We start from the raw sequence: 18255 nt of genomic DNA on the forward strand, positions 1-18255 counted from the left end.
TCAATAATACATGTTAAAAAACTATAGCAGTAGGGCAAGAAAAAGAATGTTTAGACTTAATGTTCAAAGCGTACAGTATTTTTTCGTGTTATTTACGTATATTCCTATTTATAAATACACTTAATAATCAAAATTAACAATGATTTTAAACTGTCCTATCTTATCCTGTGTGTTTTCGAATTTGTAAAATTTTACTTGTTATGCGGATCGCTAAATAACTCCTCGTGTGTTTTATTATATAGTAGGGTGAGGGAAGATGGGACACATTTTCATTCTATTTTCTCGTACATTTTGGTAGTAAACAAAGAACATTCAAAGAATTATAAAGCCTTGTCCTCTCGACTTTCATAGACCGTTGTTAATTGTTTAAAACACGATCAGGATGTTTATATATTTTTTGCTAAAGGTGTCCCATCTTCCCCCACCCCACTATATTTCATTAAATTGTTGTCAGTTAATAAAGGAATGGAAGTAATAATCATAGTATTACCCAAAAACCTCTATTTTAATTTTCGAAAATTTTGGCTATATGTGCTTAAGTGTCCCATCTTCCCCCATTGTACTATATATTTTTGAATTTATATTTTTGATTTGAATTTTTTTTAAATAAAACTACTTAAGTAAAAGCAAGACACAATAAAATTGGAAAATACTATAAGAGAATACATGACCTGACGGTTGAATTATTTACGTAGCATATTTATTTTTATCTTAATATTAATTTTAACTGCAAAACGACGTAGGTAAAAACAATATTTTTGTATTGCGATTTTCTCTTTTATCGGATAAAACGAGCGCTTCTTTTTTCAGTACAACGATCATTAAAGGCATCCAAGAAAAACAGTGTTATGTTTGCGTAGAAGCGGTCGGTCGTTACAACTCGAGTGTAAATCGTATTTCGTTATCATCAGACAGAAACAATCAACCTATATAGTTGTATTGGCCAGCGTGACTACCTTAGTACAGGTTGTGAGTACATAAACATACCATGCAGTTTATTTTATCTTTTCAGAGACAGCAGCGAGGATCAGATAATTTGAAATAACGAAGGGGAGTAAATTATCAACATCCGTTAAAAACACTGTTAACGGAACTGTTAATTACGAAAGCTGTTAATTCAAAACGTGACTACTAAACACAACGTACTTTAGATTTATAAGAAGTAATTTATACGATTTCGCACTCCATTGTTAATAAAGTTAGCCCACAGTAATGGGTTTGTGTAATTCGATTGAGTTTCAAAGTGATATGCACCTGGTTATAGTGGGAGGAGGGTATGGTGGAAGTCACCTTGCATTACAGATGATAAAAGCAAATATCTGCAAAGTCACCTTGATTGACCCACGAGATGCAATGTTTCACAGCATTGGGGCGTTACGAGCTACTGTGGATGACGGTAATACCACAAAATTATAAAGTGACAGAATAAGACTGTATTGCTTGTGTCTCACAGTAAACATTTACGCCTCGACACGCCAAAGTAAATAACAATTACCATTGTAATGAACAAACTTTAAACGTCAATATTTTGCAATTAAAATTGAGGTCTGACACAAATAATTTTTTAAATAATTCTCAACAACATACACGTTATATAACGAAGTAACTTTACATTCATTGATTGTACAGATTACATGAAAAACTTGTTTCTTCCATACGAAAGCATGATTGGCGATTCATTCATGCGAGGTTATGTTGAAAACATTGATACAAAAAGCAAAATCCTTATTTTAAAAGATGGAAGAACGGTAAATATATATAGATGTAAACTTATATGATAATATGTTATTATTCCATTCCATATGAATAGCATAGTAGGGTGGGGGAGGATGGGACATATTTTTTTTATTTTATAACTTATACCTCAGGAGTTATTTAAATATATTACATTGATGTAATAACAAGATATTATATTGAAAATATGTAGTAGGGTGGGGGAAAGTGGGACAACTTTTCAATCTATTTTCTCCTCCAATTCGGTAGTAAACAAACATTCAACGATTTTTTATAAAACTTTATCCTCAAGGCTCCCATCGACCGTTGTTCAATGTTTAAAACACGATCAGAATATTTGGTTATTATGTGTCAAAGGTGTCCCATCTTCCCCCACCCTACTATACTAGAAATTCAGCCATTTGCACTTCGAGATAATTTATGACAAGTCCCTTATGTCCCATCTCCCCGCAATCTAATATAAAACGGGGTATAAGATATAAGACAAACTTTGAATTTTCATTTTTGTCGACGCTTTATTAAACACATAATATTTGCAAAAATATATAACCGTATTTTCACGACTCTAAAATAGCATTCTAATTGTTCAAAATAGTTCATGAAATATGGGATTTATGATGTAACACACATTTCATGCTATTTTTTGCTGCGCAATCAAGATATTTTTATTATAACCGTATAGGTCGCTTACACACATTTAGTGATTGCTGTTGGTTCCCGATCTAATTTTCCTTCTAACCTGAGCAAGGATTATCCCGATGTTAATATTGATGAAGGGAAAGAAATTTATACTGATTACAGAGAAGAGGTCAGTGATAAATATACAAAGTTGCAAGCGCACTGCTTTTAACGCATGAATACGGAAAATGCTGCTACCATTGTAGCTGCCTCACCTTTGGAGACTCATTGGTTATTTTGTCTAACATGTCAGCTATATATTAAAAATTATTTAATCAGAACATCCGGTTATAAAAGTTATATTTGTTTATTTACCCTAAAAAACAAAAAGACAGTAATCAAGTCAGTAAATTGTTTTTTAATTGAAGAAATATGTGTTTGTATTCAATGTATCTTCTGACAACTAAACTTGTTTGTTGAAGATAATGAAATCTCGTCGAATAGTTTTGGTCGGCGGAGGTGCAGTGGGTGTGGAACTTGCTGGTGAAATCAAAACCGACTATCCGGATAAGTCGGTAAGTTAATGGGGCATACCAAAAATATAAATTTGTATATAAAAAATGCCCATATGTGATTTAAATGTACAACCAGAGTTTAAAACAACGGAAAAGCCCAAACAAATCCGTGTTAAAACCTCAAATACAATCTTTAAATTAAAAAAGTCGGCCGCGCGACAACGCATGGAATTGCCCAGAAGAAAAAGTTTCACACAACTTTAATCGTTTCTAGTTCCTAAATAAAAAAATAATATTTTTTTTCGAACTTGGCATAATGTTTAAAGCTTTGGTGGAACCCTTAGATTCACTGTTTAAGCATCTCTAACCATATTTTTAAAAAATGTTCGGTGGTATACCACTTTAAACTAATCAAGGCTTGTCACTGTTACCATTGTTGTCTTATTTGTTTTTTAACAAGACACTTAACGGAATTTGTTTTTCTTACTCAAACTAATGTCACTAACGGGTTGACTAAATTGCCAGCCATATGGAAAAACAATCCGCCACAAAGTTACATACGTGGTAAGTTGACACAATGTTTATGACCAAGGAAACTTGTGTACCACTGTCGTTGCCCCGCTACGAGAAGATAATGTGTGAAGAGATGTTTATTAAAGTGTGGGATATGAATGCAAACAATTTCTATTTCCCAGGTTACAATCGTATCATCCACCAACTACCTTGTTTCAAGTCGAACAAAAACTAAGTTTCAGCGAAATTTACTGAACGTGTTGCGTGCGAAGGAGATATCTGTTATTTTAGGTTCGTATGCGTGAGAGTGACTACAGTTGATTTGTCGTCTTCATATCGTCTGTCACGCTTACGAGTTTAATTACGCGTTTCCTCCAAAGTTTGTGATTGCGACGCAATAAAAGAGAGTTTATCCGGAACGGCTCACTCTCACGACAACTTTTTATTCAAGCGTTGTACCAGCATGTTGGATTTATTGATTTTTATCGTGACTTTACGAAAACAAGATATAAACGGACAAAACACTCAAATAAATTATGTTTTACCGAAAATAACTTTTATCTCTAGGAAACCATATACGAAATGACAGGAACTTATCCCATGATTTACTAAATACCATTTTTTATTTAAATCATTATTTAACGTTACCAGTATTGTGCCCATCAGTTAACGAAACTATAATTTTAACATGTTCCATTGTTCTGAAACAGTTTATACAAAACATTAAGTGACACCATATATTCACGTTGTGCGACTTATATAGTTGTTATGTGTTTACCATATTAGCTTAAATCATTTTATTTAAACAGACGAGAGAGTTTCAAACCTCGATGAGCTGATCGTCAATCAAACCAAAGAAGGACAAATAGTAATAACAGAGAAAGGTTCAAAGGTCGATGCTGATCTCATCATACCATGCACGGGAACGAGGGTTAACAACAAATTCTTTCAACATGAAATGGGTGAGTTCTTATCAATATAGCACGGTGGGGCAGGATGGGACACGTATTCCCATTTTGGTGGTAAACCCAAAAATGTATACATAAATATATAACCGTATCCTCACGTTTTTAAAAGAGCGTTGTCAAACACGACTAGAAAATATATGGAATATAGGTGATAACGGTTTCACCACAACTTTCTCACAATCATGTATTAATCTTACAGCTCGTTCAATAAACGCACAAGGGGCATTGAAGGTGAACAGTTATCTTCAGGTCAAAGGCCACGAAGAGGTCATATGGGCACTTGGTGACGTCACAGACGTGAAAGAAGAGAAGTTGGCATACCACGCCCAACGACAAGCAGAGGTACTGGCTGCTAATTTCAAAGCAGATACCACCAATTCGAACAGGAAACAATATAAAACAGGTTTGATTTTAGTACGTAATATTTACAGTCAATGTAATCCGACTATTTTAATACTATGAAATTTGTCTTGGTAATACCAAGACAGATTTCATTTTAAAAGGTAAAATACAAATTTTATCCTAAAAAGTAAAAAAAAACGAGAAGCAGGAAAGTAGAATAGATCTTTTTAATTTATTTTATTTTATTGTTGCCACATAAATGTTGCTTAATTTAAGGACTGTCGTTTTGATCTCAGTTTTTTTTAAATAAACGTTACCACCTTCGCTTTTGTACTTGAAGAAATAAAAAATATATGTTATAGTAGGGTGGGGTAAGATGGGACACGTTTTTATCGTACTGTTTAGTAGTAAACAAAAGCTGTTTACAGAACTTTATAACTAGCCACCAAGTAAAATGCGTTGTTAATTGTTCTAAACACATCAAAAAATATGTGAACAATGACAGTATCCCATCTTACCCCTGCGTATATACTTACTATGGTATCGTCAAAATATATTGTCTGTATTGGTAAAAGGCAAACTTTATTCTAAAAATTTAAAAGACAATTAAAAACTCATTTATTCTTTTTTGTAACATAAAGGTCCATTTGTGATATTCGTATCTGTTGGGAGGAACGATGGAGTTGGTCAAATGTTCGGCGTTCAGGTTGGAAGTAAAATTGTGAAGAAAGTTAAAGGGAAAGATTTACTTGCGAGAAAGACGTGGCAAGTTAGGGGGATGACGCTACCAGTAACATAAACAATTGTGCTTGTATATGATTGCATACATATAAGTTTTATATTTATCGCTGATTGGGAGACATATACTTCGTAACAATGGTCTTATTGTGCCAATATTTTATGTACCCTTGGCGTGATTTAAAAAAATCAACTCTGTATAATAAATAAGCATACTGGGTGCTGTAGTACTTCTACGTCTTATAATCTGGAGAAAGTCATGCTTGTTGATCACATCAGTAATATTCCGGACGGGGACAATTTGTCCCTGGATGTTTTGTCTTTATCTCGTGTCCGCTTATGAGTTACCACGAAATAAATTTATTACAGATCTTTTTTTGTATGGCTGACATAATTGAGACACATCAGGAGGGCTATTGTTACTCATTAGTGAATTGCCCAAGAACAAACTCACCCACAAAGTAAATGGTAGTAAGCTGGCACGAGGTGTTAAACCCGTGTGATAACGACTGTCGTTTTCCGGCCATGCGAGAATAAAGTAAGTTACATTTATTCATTCAAACACATTTCGTCATTGAGAATAAAAAACCGTTGGCTGCAAGCGACTAAACCAGAGAGTCAGATTTTTGCAGTATCACCCAAGTAATGAAAAAGTCTTCTTCTCCTGCTGCTTGCTTAGAAATTAGAATCAGGTAGTTTAGTTCGTGAAATTTTTATTGTTAAACATGCAAAAAAACAATCCGCGACAGTGTTTTAAATACAGTGTCATTTCAATTCCGAATCTTTGTTTTGTTTGAACGTTGAGTTGCGAAACTAATCTTGCCCGGGTTTCTTTGCTTGTGTATGATGGGGTTTAGTTGTCACAGTGCACAAACACAAACATACATACACATGCGTGCTTCAAATAAAATGCAAACCTATGTTTTGCTACCATACTATGAAAAAGTTTATTATACCCGGAAACTGAATAAGAAATGAAGAAAGTGAAATAGAGAGTAACTTGTACTCTGGTGTAAACATCAGCACTCTGACAGAAAGTGTAAAATTTGAAAGATAAAAAGCGTGTTGAACAGAACATGGTATTTAGCACATTGGTTGGTACATATAAGAAAAAACTTGAAATCAAAAATAGAATTGTTTGAAGTTTTGTGGATTTCACAATAATAATAATAAGCGGCTTCAAGATATTTCAAGGCGAGTTGTAACTACAACACCACTATACTAATGTATATGCATTGTTTAGGTAGGCACCGATAACTTGGCTTTAGAATAAATAAGGTGTTGTTAGTTTTTGTTTCGTGCAACAAATGTCTCGCTTCACATATGATGTTTATTATGATGTCACACAGTAGCGACATCGTGGTTGTTACCGTTAGCAACCGGCTTCTTTCGTTGCTGACGTTGTGGTTTAGCATCACCTACTGATGGTTCATCACTTTTAATCTGAAAAAAAATTTGATCAATAAAATATGTCCATTTAAATAGTTGATTAATATTTCACACATTTGTAATCAGGAAGTTTTCATAATAATACCTTTACTTTTTCTTTGAATACAATGGCAAGGATCATATTATTTAAAGCAACGAAAAAAAAGCCTAGCAGCAAAACGGAAGTCCATAAACTAAGCAAGAATTATGACAAAAAACAACTAAAAAAAAGGTTTAATAATGGTTTATATAAAACAGTAAGAACTTACTACCAACATCATCAAAATCCAACATATATTTAACTGATACAACATTAATACTAACTTACCTTATTACTTAAATCTGTATCTTTCAAATCAGGTTTGGTTGAGTTAAGTGTTGCGCTCGAATCTAAACACAGCATTTAATAGGTTGGGGTAGGATGGAACATGTTTTCATTCTCTTTATTTATCCCATTTGTTCGTTGTTAATTGGTTGAAATCACGGTCAGGAAATGTTGGATATTATGTGGTATCTAATCTCATTCCATAGTTTTATATTTAATATGAAGTAACAATAGTCTTATATGTGAGATCCTATAAATAATATGAGGGACATTAAAATACCTTCGTTATGTGAGAGAGGAGGAAAGTCTTGTTCAAAAGAAGAGTCTAGAGAAGTAAAAGACAAATTTGGAAGATGAAGGAAAATACATAAAAAGTGTAAGTTTGTGAATTGTGTAAAGCGTGATAAAGTATTATTAAAAATTGTTTTAAATATATTTTAAGTTCGTTTTTTTAATTTTGGTTTTTATAAAATTAAAATAAAAGTGTTGTTATGCAAAAGTAAGAGGGATTTGCAAGAAATTATTGTTAAAGAAAAGAAGAATAAAGGAAATATAACAGAAGATATCATGGTATGCATTATAATTGGGAGGAAACATATATTTTCTAGATATTTCATGGATAAATAATTAAGATCAAACGTGGTAGGGCAATAAATACATGTTACTTGTTTCACTGCCCCATTTAGGCCCAAACTCACAACATTTTTTTTGGTTGACAATTTTGTTAAAAACAAATATTTCACAATTTCTTTTATAATGTAAAACTTTAGAGAAAAAAGTTTTTTCTTTCAAGTCGTAAACCAGATGTAACGTACTTTCCCTGTCACTTGTTGAATGATTTGAAGATCCCCGATTCTTACCTCGACCACGCTTGCCCTTGCCACGAGTTGAACCTAAATATCAACAAATGCTGAATGAATAAAATTTATTTATTCTTGCATGGGGAGCAACAATAGTCGTTATAAAATGAGTAAATATAAATCTTTTTCATACACGTGCTGCCTCATAATGAGTTTCCACGCACGTAACTTTGTGGGGATTATTTTTCTTGTTGGCCGACAACTTAAACAACCACATAGTGACCACTAGGTTGAAGAATTTTCTCATGTAAGTGTCTTACCCAAGAATACAAACGCTCACAATGGTAGCAGCATCAAGCCTCAAACCTGTTTCCTCTTGGCTAGAAGCAGACGAGCTTACAAAACATATAAAGTTAAACTTGGAACTCACCATCTGAAGAATCAGCAACACTTCCGTTTATCTTTGTTTGATCGCGAGAATCGACGTCTCCGTTTGTAGCTTGGTGGCCACGATAACCGCCTGCGTGAGAAATGTTTTCGCTTGGTTTTGCGTCGCTGCCTGTGGCAGTTTCATCAGCGTCAAGTAAATCGAAGGGGTTGCGATTTGGATCGGAGAGGACTAAAGTGGGTGGATAGTAAAGTAAAGTGAGAGGGGTGAAGGAGGAACGAAACAAGATCTATTTTCCAAAAAAATAGGTTTGTTTCTTAAAATAAAAGATAGTTTTCTATGTCTTCAAAATTAATTTCTTTAAAGTGAGTAGATAGCAAAGCAAGTTGTTTCTTAAAACAGGAAAGTAGTGAAAACTGAAAGTGTGGCAGAGATGAATAAGTAAGATGGAAATGTAAACATGGTGTGTGGAATATTTATATATCTAACATATTCAGATTGAGTTTTGTACAGTTTTATCAAAAGCTGGTAGAAAACTAATATATTAACATAGAAATATTAATAAACATTAGAAAAATATACTTGTGTTTCTTAAACTTGGTTGGCGATTGTCATGATTATAACCTCCCCTGCCACGATGGGCTGCCTCTTTTATTATAACCTCTTCTATATTGTGGATCTGCACCGGGACCATATTCTCTGGGGGACAAATGATTTTGATTGTTACTATTAAGGAACATTTATGGAACTATATTAAATGAAATAAAATCGTTTTTTTGCAGGATGACAATTTGGATTAGGATAGGAGCAATATATGTGTCTTGCACAAGGCACATAATGGTGATTGGTGACATCGAGTAACGAAGCAAGTTTCCCTTGGTTGCAACACCTCTAAGCTCTAACCACTGTGTCACTGCTTCAGATGAACCCATGAATTGACCATACAAACCCCTATATATATATAGATGAGTACAACTACAACACGAACCTGCGTGTCAATGGTTTCCCCTCAGCCATTGAATCATTGCCGGTCTCCGAACCAGTATCGGAAACATTCGATAACTCGGAGTTGGTTGCTCCACCATCTGTAACAATATAAGTGGCTGCATTTCAAGGATTGTCGTTCTGTTCATGATTCCCAGTGTGTTTAAATTAATTTGATAGTTTTTATTACTTTTAAAGAGAATGTATGTTAAATAGTTTTATACAGCTATATATATTTTTTTAGATTTTATTGCTGACAGACACAATTACTGCAACAGCAGGGGTGAAACTATTCAAACATCACTAAAATGTTTAAAATATGTTCTTGTTCCCAAGTTTATCATTAAATTGTAAGCAGAAGTTTGTATGACAACATGGGTAGTCATTATATTATATTAATATGTAACGAAATACAGAATTACAAGGGTACATACTACAAGCCAAAGGTGCCAAACCTGAGCTGGCAGGAAAGGCAGGCCAACCCTGGGATTTTCTACATTTCATAAATTCCCCTCCACTTTAAAAGTTTAAAGCCAATGCAGGAGTATTTGATGGAAAGAAAACATATTATACAATAAATTATAAAATAATTTTCATATTATATAAATAAATAACCTTTATCTAAATATTTCCTTCGATCGCGACGGTTGTTTCGTTGTAATCTTCGTGCTTCATCCTCACCACGAGGTGGCAGGCTATTCAACGACATGTGCGACGATGCTGGTGACGGACCTCCCCCACTACCGCCACCTAGTTGTCGTATCTGCTGTGTGAGGTTCATTTGTTCGAGGCGAAGATTATCGAGATCCTTGTGTGGAAAGAAAATTTAGGAGAATTATTTTGGATTTGTTTTTAGGAAGCTTTAGTTATTTTCCATTATATCAAGGTATGTTAATTAAGGTGGGGAAGGCACTTTAGATTTTATTTTTAAAAGCTTTTCTTATATTTTTACTGTGCCACTGCATTTATGTATATGTTAACAATATATTTGTTGACAATATTATATTAACATAAACATTTGTAATTGTAATTACTTTCTTTTTAAGGTTATGTGTCAACTTTGGCCTAAACCTTCAGACCCTCACTGTAGAATCCATATATATACACACCATGTTTATACTTCAATCCCACCTTCAAATAGGCAACATGGTAATCCACAAGTGCTTGTGCGTTCCTGATGCTTTCACGTGTCCCCACGAATCGGAACGGCACAAGTCCGTCCTCCCGGTGGTCGGGATCATTCTCATCATCACCGATCACTCGCACACGAAGAACTCCAGATTTATCGATCATTTCCTGGATAGTGACCCCTTTCTTCCCGATCACTTTACCTGGAGGTCATCAAGAATAGATGATTGTAACTTATTTATCTTCAAGTAGGCACTGGAGTGGTTATAACATGGGAGCAATTGCCACAACTGTCTTGGCCAAGGACACATACCCCCACAATAATAGCAACATCGAACAGGCAACACCTTTGAACATAGGGGCAAGTGTGCAACAAATGTTTTCGCATTGAAAACTAAGGTTAACACTAAACATACATTACATGAATTAAATAAAAGCAAACTCTCACCAACAAACGCTCGTGGCACAAGAACTTCCTCTTCGGTATATTCCAACATCTCACGTGCTTTCTTCACGGCATCTTTAGTCTCACCATACACCGTGAAGTAATGTGTTTCTTCATCTAATATGATGTCCAACACGCCCACAATACGACGGGCAGCGATAATATTTGCACCATTTGTACCGATAGCCAGTCCAACAAGATCCTCACTCACATGGAAATGTTCGCTGCATGAACTGGCTCGCTGTTGACTCATCTAAAAAAATACGTTAAAATTATTTGTTACTGTTTCTAAATTATGAGTGTTCTATGTGGGAGAGGTCATACAGCACACCATAGGACCTAAGATTTGGAACAAAGTTGGTTCATTAACCATGCAACCACCAAGTGAGACTAAAATCATAGGCAATGTCGGTAGGCAAATAAACACAGCTCAATAAGATCTGAATTGAGAGGTAAATATTGGTATTACATCATGAAACTATTTTCTGGTTGTGGGGAACTTCAGTATATGAGGAGAGTTACACATAACTTTGGCAGGACTTTATAAGTAAAGTAATTCATAAGTAAGATAAACATGCTATCATAAGATAAACATGCTATATTCTGCTTTACTGAAGGGCATGGGTGCCTGAATCTGGTGGCGCAGCAATACTAACATGCACCCCTTGTTTTGTCAAAACAAATAACTAGTTATATTGTTTGAAACACAAAGTTTAAACAACTCCACCAACCTCAAGTTGTTTGGCTGCGTCTTCCACTCGTTGTAACATCGATAACTTGGTTCGTAGACTACGAAAGTGAAGATCGGAAACTATCGAAGCTCGTCTTCGGGATGATTCAGTTGGTACGATCACGTCGAGACATTTTGTGTCTTGTCGAAACACGACCATAATCGCATCCGTGCTCTTTTCAAACTCCTTGTGTGCTTCCACATATTTTGCACAACTGAAAACAAATTGAAGTAATAACATTAAATAATTACAACTAAAGGGGCCAGCCACACTAAGTCTGTAACGTAGAGTGATGGGTTCTAGTCTCAATGCTGCTACCATCGTGATTCGTGGACATATGTTTTGTTGGACAAGACACTTATTTTCTTCAACCCAGTGGTCACTAATGGGTTGTCTGAATTGTTAGCAATACAGAAAAACAAATCACTCACAAAGTTACATACGTAGTAACTTACTAGAGTGATAGTAACTTGTAAACAGGCACGAGGTGTATGAAACAGAACACTTATGTTATATAACAGCTGAAATTATCAGCCATGCCAAGATGAATAAGTCTCATTGGTTACACGTAAGCTCACATACCAAAAATTGCTGCAGTAACCTTGAAACACAAGACCTATGTCATGATATATTGAACTCACAATTGCAGTAAATCCTCCGGAACTGGTAGTGAGATTTTTAGAAGTGGTGCAGCAGAGAAGGGAGGGTGTTTGTTGACCCTTCTAAGTCGATCGCGCGTCACAATTTCCGTATGTTTCGGATCACATGTTTGATACTCGATCACATGAAACTCTCCTTTGCTCATCTTAACCTTCGCTAACCACCATCCACAGGGTTCAACATCATTGGCTCGTGTGTGGACCTGAATATATGTTGATTATTACCATAACATGCAGGGGGGAAATCAGCATAAATTTTGTTGTTCTTCATTCATTAGCTCGTGTGCTTAATAAAATGGTCAGCAGTAATTTGTTGTTGCTTTTAAAAAAAAACATTTTCATTTTTGTTTTATTTTATGCCATGCTTTCAGATTTTGCGTGTCAAAACACATAAAACCAATAAGCATATGTGTCACGTTTTTCTTCTTTAACACAAAATTTTGATTGACATTGTTAAAATACAGTTAAACTCATAGTTGTTTAATGTGGTGAATACAATATATTTTGGCTCTGCTTGTTTGTACAGACAAACATCCGAGTAAAAACTCCTTCTGGTTTTACACTATCACTTACGCTTATAAAACAAATGCCACTCCTTGTTTAAAGTAGATGACACCTCTAACATTAGACCTATCAGCAATAGTTAGCAAAACACTAAAATAAACAGTTTAACAAATTCACCTCAACGTCTTGTCCCTCTTGTAATTCTTCATCATCTGGAATCAACAAATCCATGGATGTTGGGGCAAACCTTGCTTCAGCTAAACTTATCTTGCGTTCAGCTTGCCAACTATATAAAAACCAAGTTAAACCCCAAGAATATGTACTTGATGTATTAGCTTACCTAACATTAACATTTATATATTGATGACAAAATATTTGTGTTGAAAAAAGAAAATTCCAGAACCAAAAAAAAATTGAAAAAAACCGAACCAAAGTGATAGTAATGAAAAAGTGATGAAACTTTGTTTAATTATCACAACTTACTTGTTTTCAAAGGTAACTGTAATTCCATCTGGTAAAACATCAGTAAGAAAAGCCTGAATAGAAATGTTAAAAATTAATATTAAAGTTACAAAAACATTGCAATTACTATAGTATGGTAGGCTGTATATATGAAGCGAATTAGGAACGATTGCCACCTGTTGTATGTTGTATACCCAAGGGTGGGAATGAATGTAGTTCTATTTAACCCCGAGCAACACATCAATATACTTGGTAAATAAGAAAAACAAAAACACATATACTCGTGTTAATTTAAGCAGCCATAAGAATTTGTTCCAGCATATTTATACTGCTATATTAGTATGTATGACTGTTCAAATACAAAAATCAACACACAATGTTACATACCTTGTAAAAAGCTCCATTTGAGCCACGAACTTCAACAGTTCTTTTCTCCATATTTTCTTCAGTAACAATTCAAACCTATGTATACAGTGAATACCTACAATTGCACATATGAGTTAGCAGGATAACATTAACACCAATATTGAAACCATTTATTAAATCTATTATGATGCAGTGAGTAATTTAAATGGAAACAACAGCTGATGTTTATATTCATTAAAGAATTAAGAAAACATCAAATGTATAACTTCTCTATTGACTGCCAAAAAATGTTCTATAAAACAGTTTGTTATCGCAACCAAATATACAATTTCACCTTTCGTACTCATTTTACTTTCGTATTAAACAATTATTGCTTCAATGATTCCCAAACACACCTTGCGGCAGTACATGCAAAATAATGTGTTAGATATACAGCACTCTTATTTGTGAAAACACAAACGAAAAAAGCGTTCTTTACAGCACATAAGAAAACTATGGAACATTGTATATTATGATTTGTGACATTCACATATATATGTTTGGCAATATTTTAATAGATATTTGATATGCACCACTTCGAGTATTCTTAACTTAAACACTAATCGTCTGTTCTTCTGTCGATAAATATGTTGGAAGTATTAATTAATTTGGAAATATATTTTAAACATTTTGTTCGATTACTTTTTCCGGCAGTCTTCGTTTATAAAGTTCAGCGAGACAGAGGGAACTCGAATAAATAATATTCCTTCGCGACATTCCTGTTAACGCACGATGCCAATCAGATGGTGAAACCCATGGCAACCTTTTTTGTATCGTTTCACCCACTGTGACAGCTAATCCTGACCAACTTAAGTCATAATTATCAGGTGTTTCTCTTTGCATGTCAAGAATAACCTCATTTTCCACAGGCACTGCAAGTGTGTATACCTCCAACACTATTTTGTTGACGGGATCATTAAGCACAATACACCCAACATCAAACCACTTATCAGGGGTTTGTTCAACCACAAAGTTCTCCACCGACACACACACCTGGTTCTCATCTACTTGCTGTGAATGTCTTAAATAAGATATTCTTTCTTGCGCTCCTTTCAAACCTGCAGTGTAACCAACAGGTTGTGGAGCAATGTTTGATTGTGCGGGGACACCAACCACAGTTGCCGCACCAAACACAGCTTGGAAAGCATCGCGTACAGCACCCCATTTAACTTCCTTCTCCGATGTGACAACAACATTAATGTCACCGCCCTCCCTTATAAAAGGTTCCATACCAGGATCTAATGTTGTGATCATCTTATCGACTCCTGTCTTAGTTTTCTTCATCACTGACTGCATGAACTGATTACTTGAAGCAGATTTAATCCAACTCCAAACCCCTGAAGCCTCATTACCACCATCAGGATTACTTTCCTCATCACCTTGTGTAGCTACATCACCCACAACAACAGGTGTTGGTTGTGTTTGTTCACTAACACTTGCTGTATTTTCACCTGGGTTGATTTCTTCCATCATATTCATAAAACAAATCTATGTTTGCTCTTATTACTATATTCGGTACTAGTGAAGAAACCTGTAACAGTGTAACAAATTGAACAAAAGGTCTACCTACCTTAGGAATATTTTGCCCTGGCACGGTATATTCACTAATTAATTCTCAATAAAATGATATAAAAATAAGTTAAGAACAACTGCTCATATAACTCGTAACACCGATTATTATACATTGACATTTTAATATAAAGTTAACGGTTCAATCAATACAACTGCTAAAACATACGAACACGTTTCAAACTGAAACCAACAAACCGAACTCGTCTGGCTCGTCACCTGTGTGAAATTCATATGGTATGTAGCGACATATAGCGGTTGTAAATAATCGGTAAACACAGAAAAGTATATTTTGACTGCCTTGATATCTATACGTTGGTGTATAAAATCATTTAAATCTGCTATGAAGACTATTCTATGGTAAAATGTACGGGAAAAAGACTGAGCCGTTTTAATTATTGCAAACAGAAATCAGATAACATATTATTCAAATTTAGATAAGAAATTACGTTTCTGATAATTTATACATATTTTAAGGTACGTTCCACCACTTTCTATGCTTTTGAATACGTACTTGATAACATAAGTAAAGGGTACAATATTTCATATTAGTTTATATGTTACATCTTATGTGCTCTTCACTAGCGTTTGCGAATTTCCTGCATAAATACACAAAATACCTAAAGACTGTAATCTTAATTAGTTTTACAGATAATGGGTTCGTTTATATATATTAGTAATGTGATAAAACTTACGCCTTCCTTTCATATCAGCTGCTGATGAAAATAAAAGAGCGAAATATCACACTTTCTTCACGTGTGTTAAAAGATTTTTACTGTATGACTGACAGCTGATTGCTAAAGACGGATCATGTAATATTAAATTAACCAAATATAACAACTTCTAGAATATATAAAAATCGTTCATATTACTATTTATGTTATACGTGTATGCCGCTTGACAATAAAAACATATTAAAACCAATTGCCTTATTGTTTCAATGTCTCTCTGCCTAATACATAAAAGAATAACGCTAAAAAAATAAACGATTAGCCTACTTACACATAGTTACACACGTGGCAAAGCTTCATAAGTGACCCCCGGGCTGAATAAATTGTCATAAGAGACCTGCCCAAGGATACATAGGCCCACAGTGGCAGCAGTATCAAGTCTCGAACCCGTATTATGTTATGGGCTACAGGTTAGAGCTAACTACTATACCAAGCCATATTGGACAGAGGCGGAATATGGAACTATCCGCTGCCCCGCCAGGCAAGACTATGTAAGTTACATTTATTTATACAAGCTTCAGGTGCAAGAGATTCTGCTAGTTATATAGAATATAGTAGGGTGGGGGAAGACGGAACACTTTGTCGGACGAGATTTTTTTAATTTGCTTTATACGGACACCTATTTAATGATAATTAAGAAAATAATGTTACAGAATTATTCGACAGTATTATTACAACTTTATGAAACGGGCTTTACTGTTTTTAAATACTACCAAAAATGTAAAATAGAAATAGTATATTTTGAACAAGTAAAAAGTGCGAAATATAAGGTGCCAACTTTGAATGCTTGCTAAATCATAAAAAAGCCGATGAAATGCTGTAGTTTGCGAGTGTGGACGATTATAAACTAGTTTCATAGCTTCGTAATATTCCGTATAGTTGAATTTTGTCTCATAAAACTAGTTTTAATTTTCTGAAAAAAACCGAGATGTAAACATGACAGAAATTAGGCAGCAGTCAAAATGACTTTAATTTAAGATAAAAACAACAAAATATCGTTTTAAAGTTATACATATATAAAGTTCACATGACAAAGAAGCTACCACAGACGGTTAAATTTGGTAGGTTAACTACAAGTTGCGGAATACTGCTAATGTAAATATATTTTAATTTGGTGTCCCATCTTCCCCCTCAATATAGTTTTTTTGTGGCCACTAGTGGGTTGACCAAATTATCAGCTATACATAAAAAACTCTCAGAAATAATCACCTACAGGTTTCAATGGTAACTTATAAAAAAAACATATAGTAGGGTGGGGCAAGATGGGACACTTTGTCAGACGAGACTTCTTTTTAATTTCTTTTTATGGACCCCCATTTAATGGTAATCAGGAAAATAAGGTTACAGAATTATTCGACAGTATTATCACGACTTTATAAACCGCCCGTCAAAGCAGATTACTGTTTTTAAGTATTAAAAAAATATGTAAAATAGAAACAGTATACTTTGAACAGGTAAAAAATGCGAAATAGTAAGGTGCTATTTTTTAATGCTCGCTAAATCATAGTAAAGCCGATTAATTTTTTAGTTTGCGTGTGCGAACGATTAAACTAGTTTCATAGCTTCATAAAACAACCTTGAATATTTTGTACAGTTTGATTTTGTCTCATAAAACTAGTTTTAGATTTGTAAAAAAACACTGAGATATAAGCATGAAGAAAACTGAGATATAAGCATGAAGAAGTTGCTAATGTAAACATATTTCAATTTAGAGTCCCATCTTCCCCCACATTGTAGTTTTGTATGGTTTCACTGCCAAACTTAGAAAAGTTTGCTTTTAATTTAGTAATTTATACCTTAGGGGTTATTTAACTATAAGATACTGATATAATAAAAAGATAATATTTTGAAAATATATTCGAAATTTGGTCAGTTGCACTAGTTATAATCAATTTTCTGTTATTACAAGTTCATATACATTTGTGGGATACAATATTTATACATTGATGTTCGAACGTTACCCATTGTCGTTCAAATAATACCAATTGTTATGCAATAATATAATGTATAGGTAACATGTTAAAAATTTATAGCAGTAGGGCAAGAAAAAGAATGTTTAGACCTTATTTTCAAAGCGTACAGTATTATTTCGTGTTATTTACGTCTATTCCTATTTATAAACACATTTAATAATCAAAATTGACAATGATTTTAAACTGTCCCATCTTATCCTGTGTTTTTTCGAATTTGTAAAATATCACTTGTTGTGCGGATCGCTAAAAACTCCTCGTGTGTTTTATTATATTTTAATAAATTGGTGTCAATTAA

The 18255-nt window shown here is 34.2% G+C and overlaps 3 protein-coding genes across 3 annotated transcripts; 1 reads left to right on the forward strand and 2 right to left on the reverse strand.

The window, feature by feature from the left end:
• Nucleotides 1-1137: 1137 nt before the first annotated feature.
• LOC100177003 (apoptosis-inducing factor 2-like) lies at nt 1138-6304 on the forward strand. Its single transcript, XM_002126945.3, has 8 exons — nt 1138-1396; nt 1630-1748; nt 2417-2542; nt 2835-2927; nt 3563-3671; nt 4190-4342; nt 4548-4751; nt 5332-6304. Exons 1-8 carry the CDS (start codon nt 1213-1215, stop codon nt 5487-5489), a joined length of 1146 nt encoding a protein of 381 aa, XP_002126981.1. The 5' UTR covers nt 1138-1212; the 3' UTR covers nt 5490-6304.
• Nucleotides 6305-6356: 52 nt separating this feature from the next.
• On the reverse strand, nt 6357-13790 carry LOC100187236 (fragile X mental retardation syndrome-related protein 1). The gene is given in 16 exon segments (XM_009862030.3): nt 6357-6871; nt 7185-7246; nt 7462-7506; nt 7997-8074; nt 8412-8600; nt 8952-8995; nt 8997-9068; nt 9358-9454; nt 9969-10161; nt 10485-10684; nt 10930-11179; nt 11658-11871; nt 12299-12519; nt 12998-13106; nt 13304-13356; nt 13670-13790. Coding segments are annotated over 16 exon segments (1980 nt in total). The 5' UTR covers nt 13721-13790; the 3' UTR covers nt 6357-6769.
• Nucleotides 13764-15214, reverse strand: LOC100184842 (protein PRRC1). Its single transcript, XM_002127281.4, has one exon. The coding sequence runs from the start codon at nt 15164-15166 to the stop codon at nt 14309-14311; it is 858 nt and encodes a 285-aa protein (XP_002127317.1). The 5' UTR covers nt 15167-15214; the 3' UTR covers nt 13764-14308.
• Between the last annotated feature and the right edge of the window lie 3041 nt (nt 15215-18255).

This window comes from Ciona intestinalis, unplaced genomic scaffold (genome assembly GCF_000224145.3).
Source record: "Ciona intestinalis unplaced genomic scaffold, KH HT001059.1, whole genome shotgun sequence".
Classification (NCBI taxonomy): Eukaryota; Metazoa; Chordata; class Ascidiacea; order Phlebobranchia; family Cionidae; genus Ciona; species Ciona intestinalis.

Coding starts and splice junctions, on each gene's coding strand:
- LOC100177003 (XM_002126945.3), top strand. CDS start 1,213: ATGGGTTTGTGTAATTCGATTGAGTTTCAAAGTGATATGCACCTGGTT. Junction 1,397..1,629: donor ACGAGCTACTGTGGATGACG/GTAATACCACAA, acceptor TTGATTGTACAG/ATTACATGAAAAACTTGTTT. Junction 4,343..4,547: donor ATTCTTTCAACATGAAATGG/GTGAGTTCTTAT, acceptor TTAATCTTACAG/CTCGTTCAATAAACGCACAA.
- LOC100184842 (XM_002127281.4), bottom strand. CDS start 15,166: ATGAATATGATGGAAGAAATCAACCCAGGTGAAAATACAGCAAGTGTT.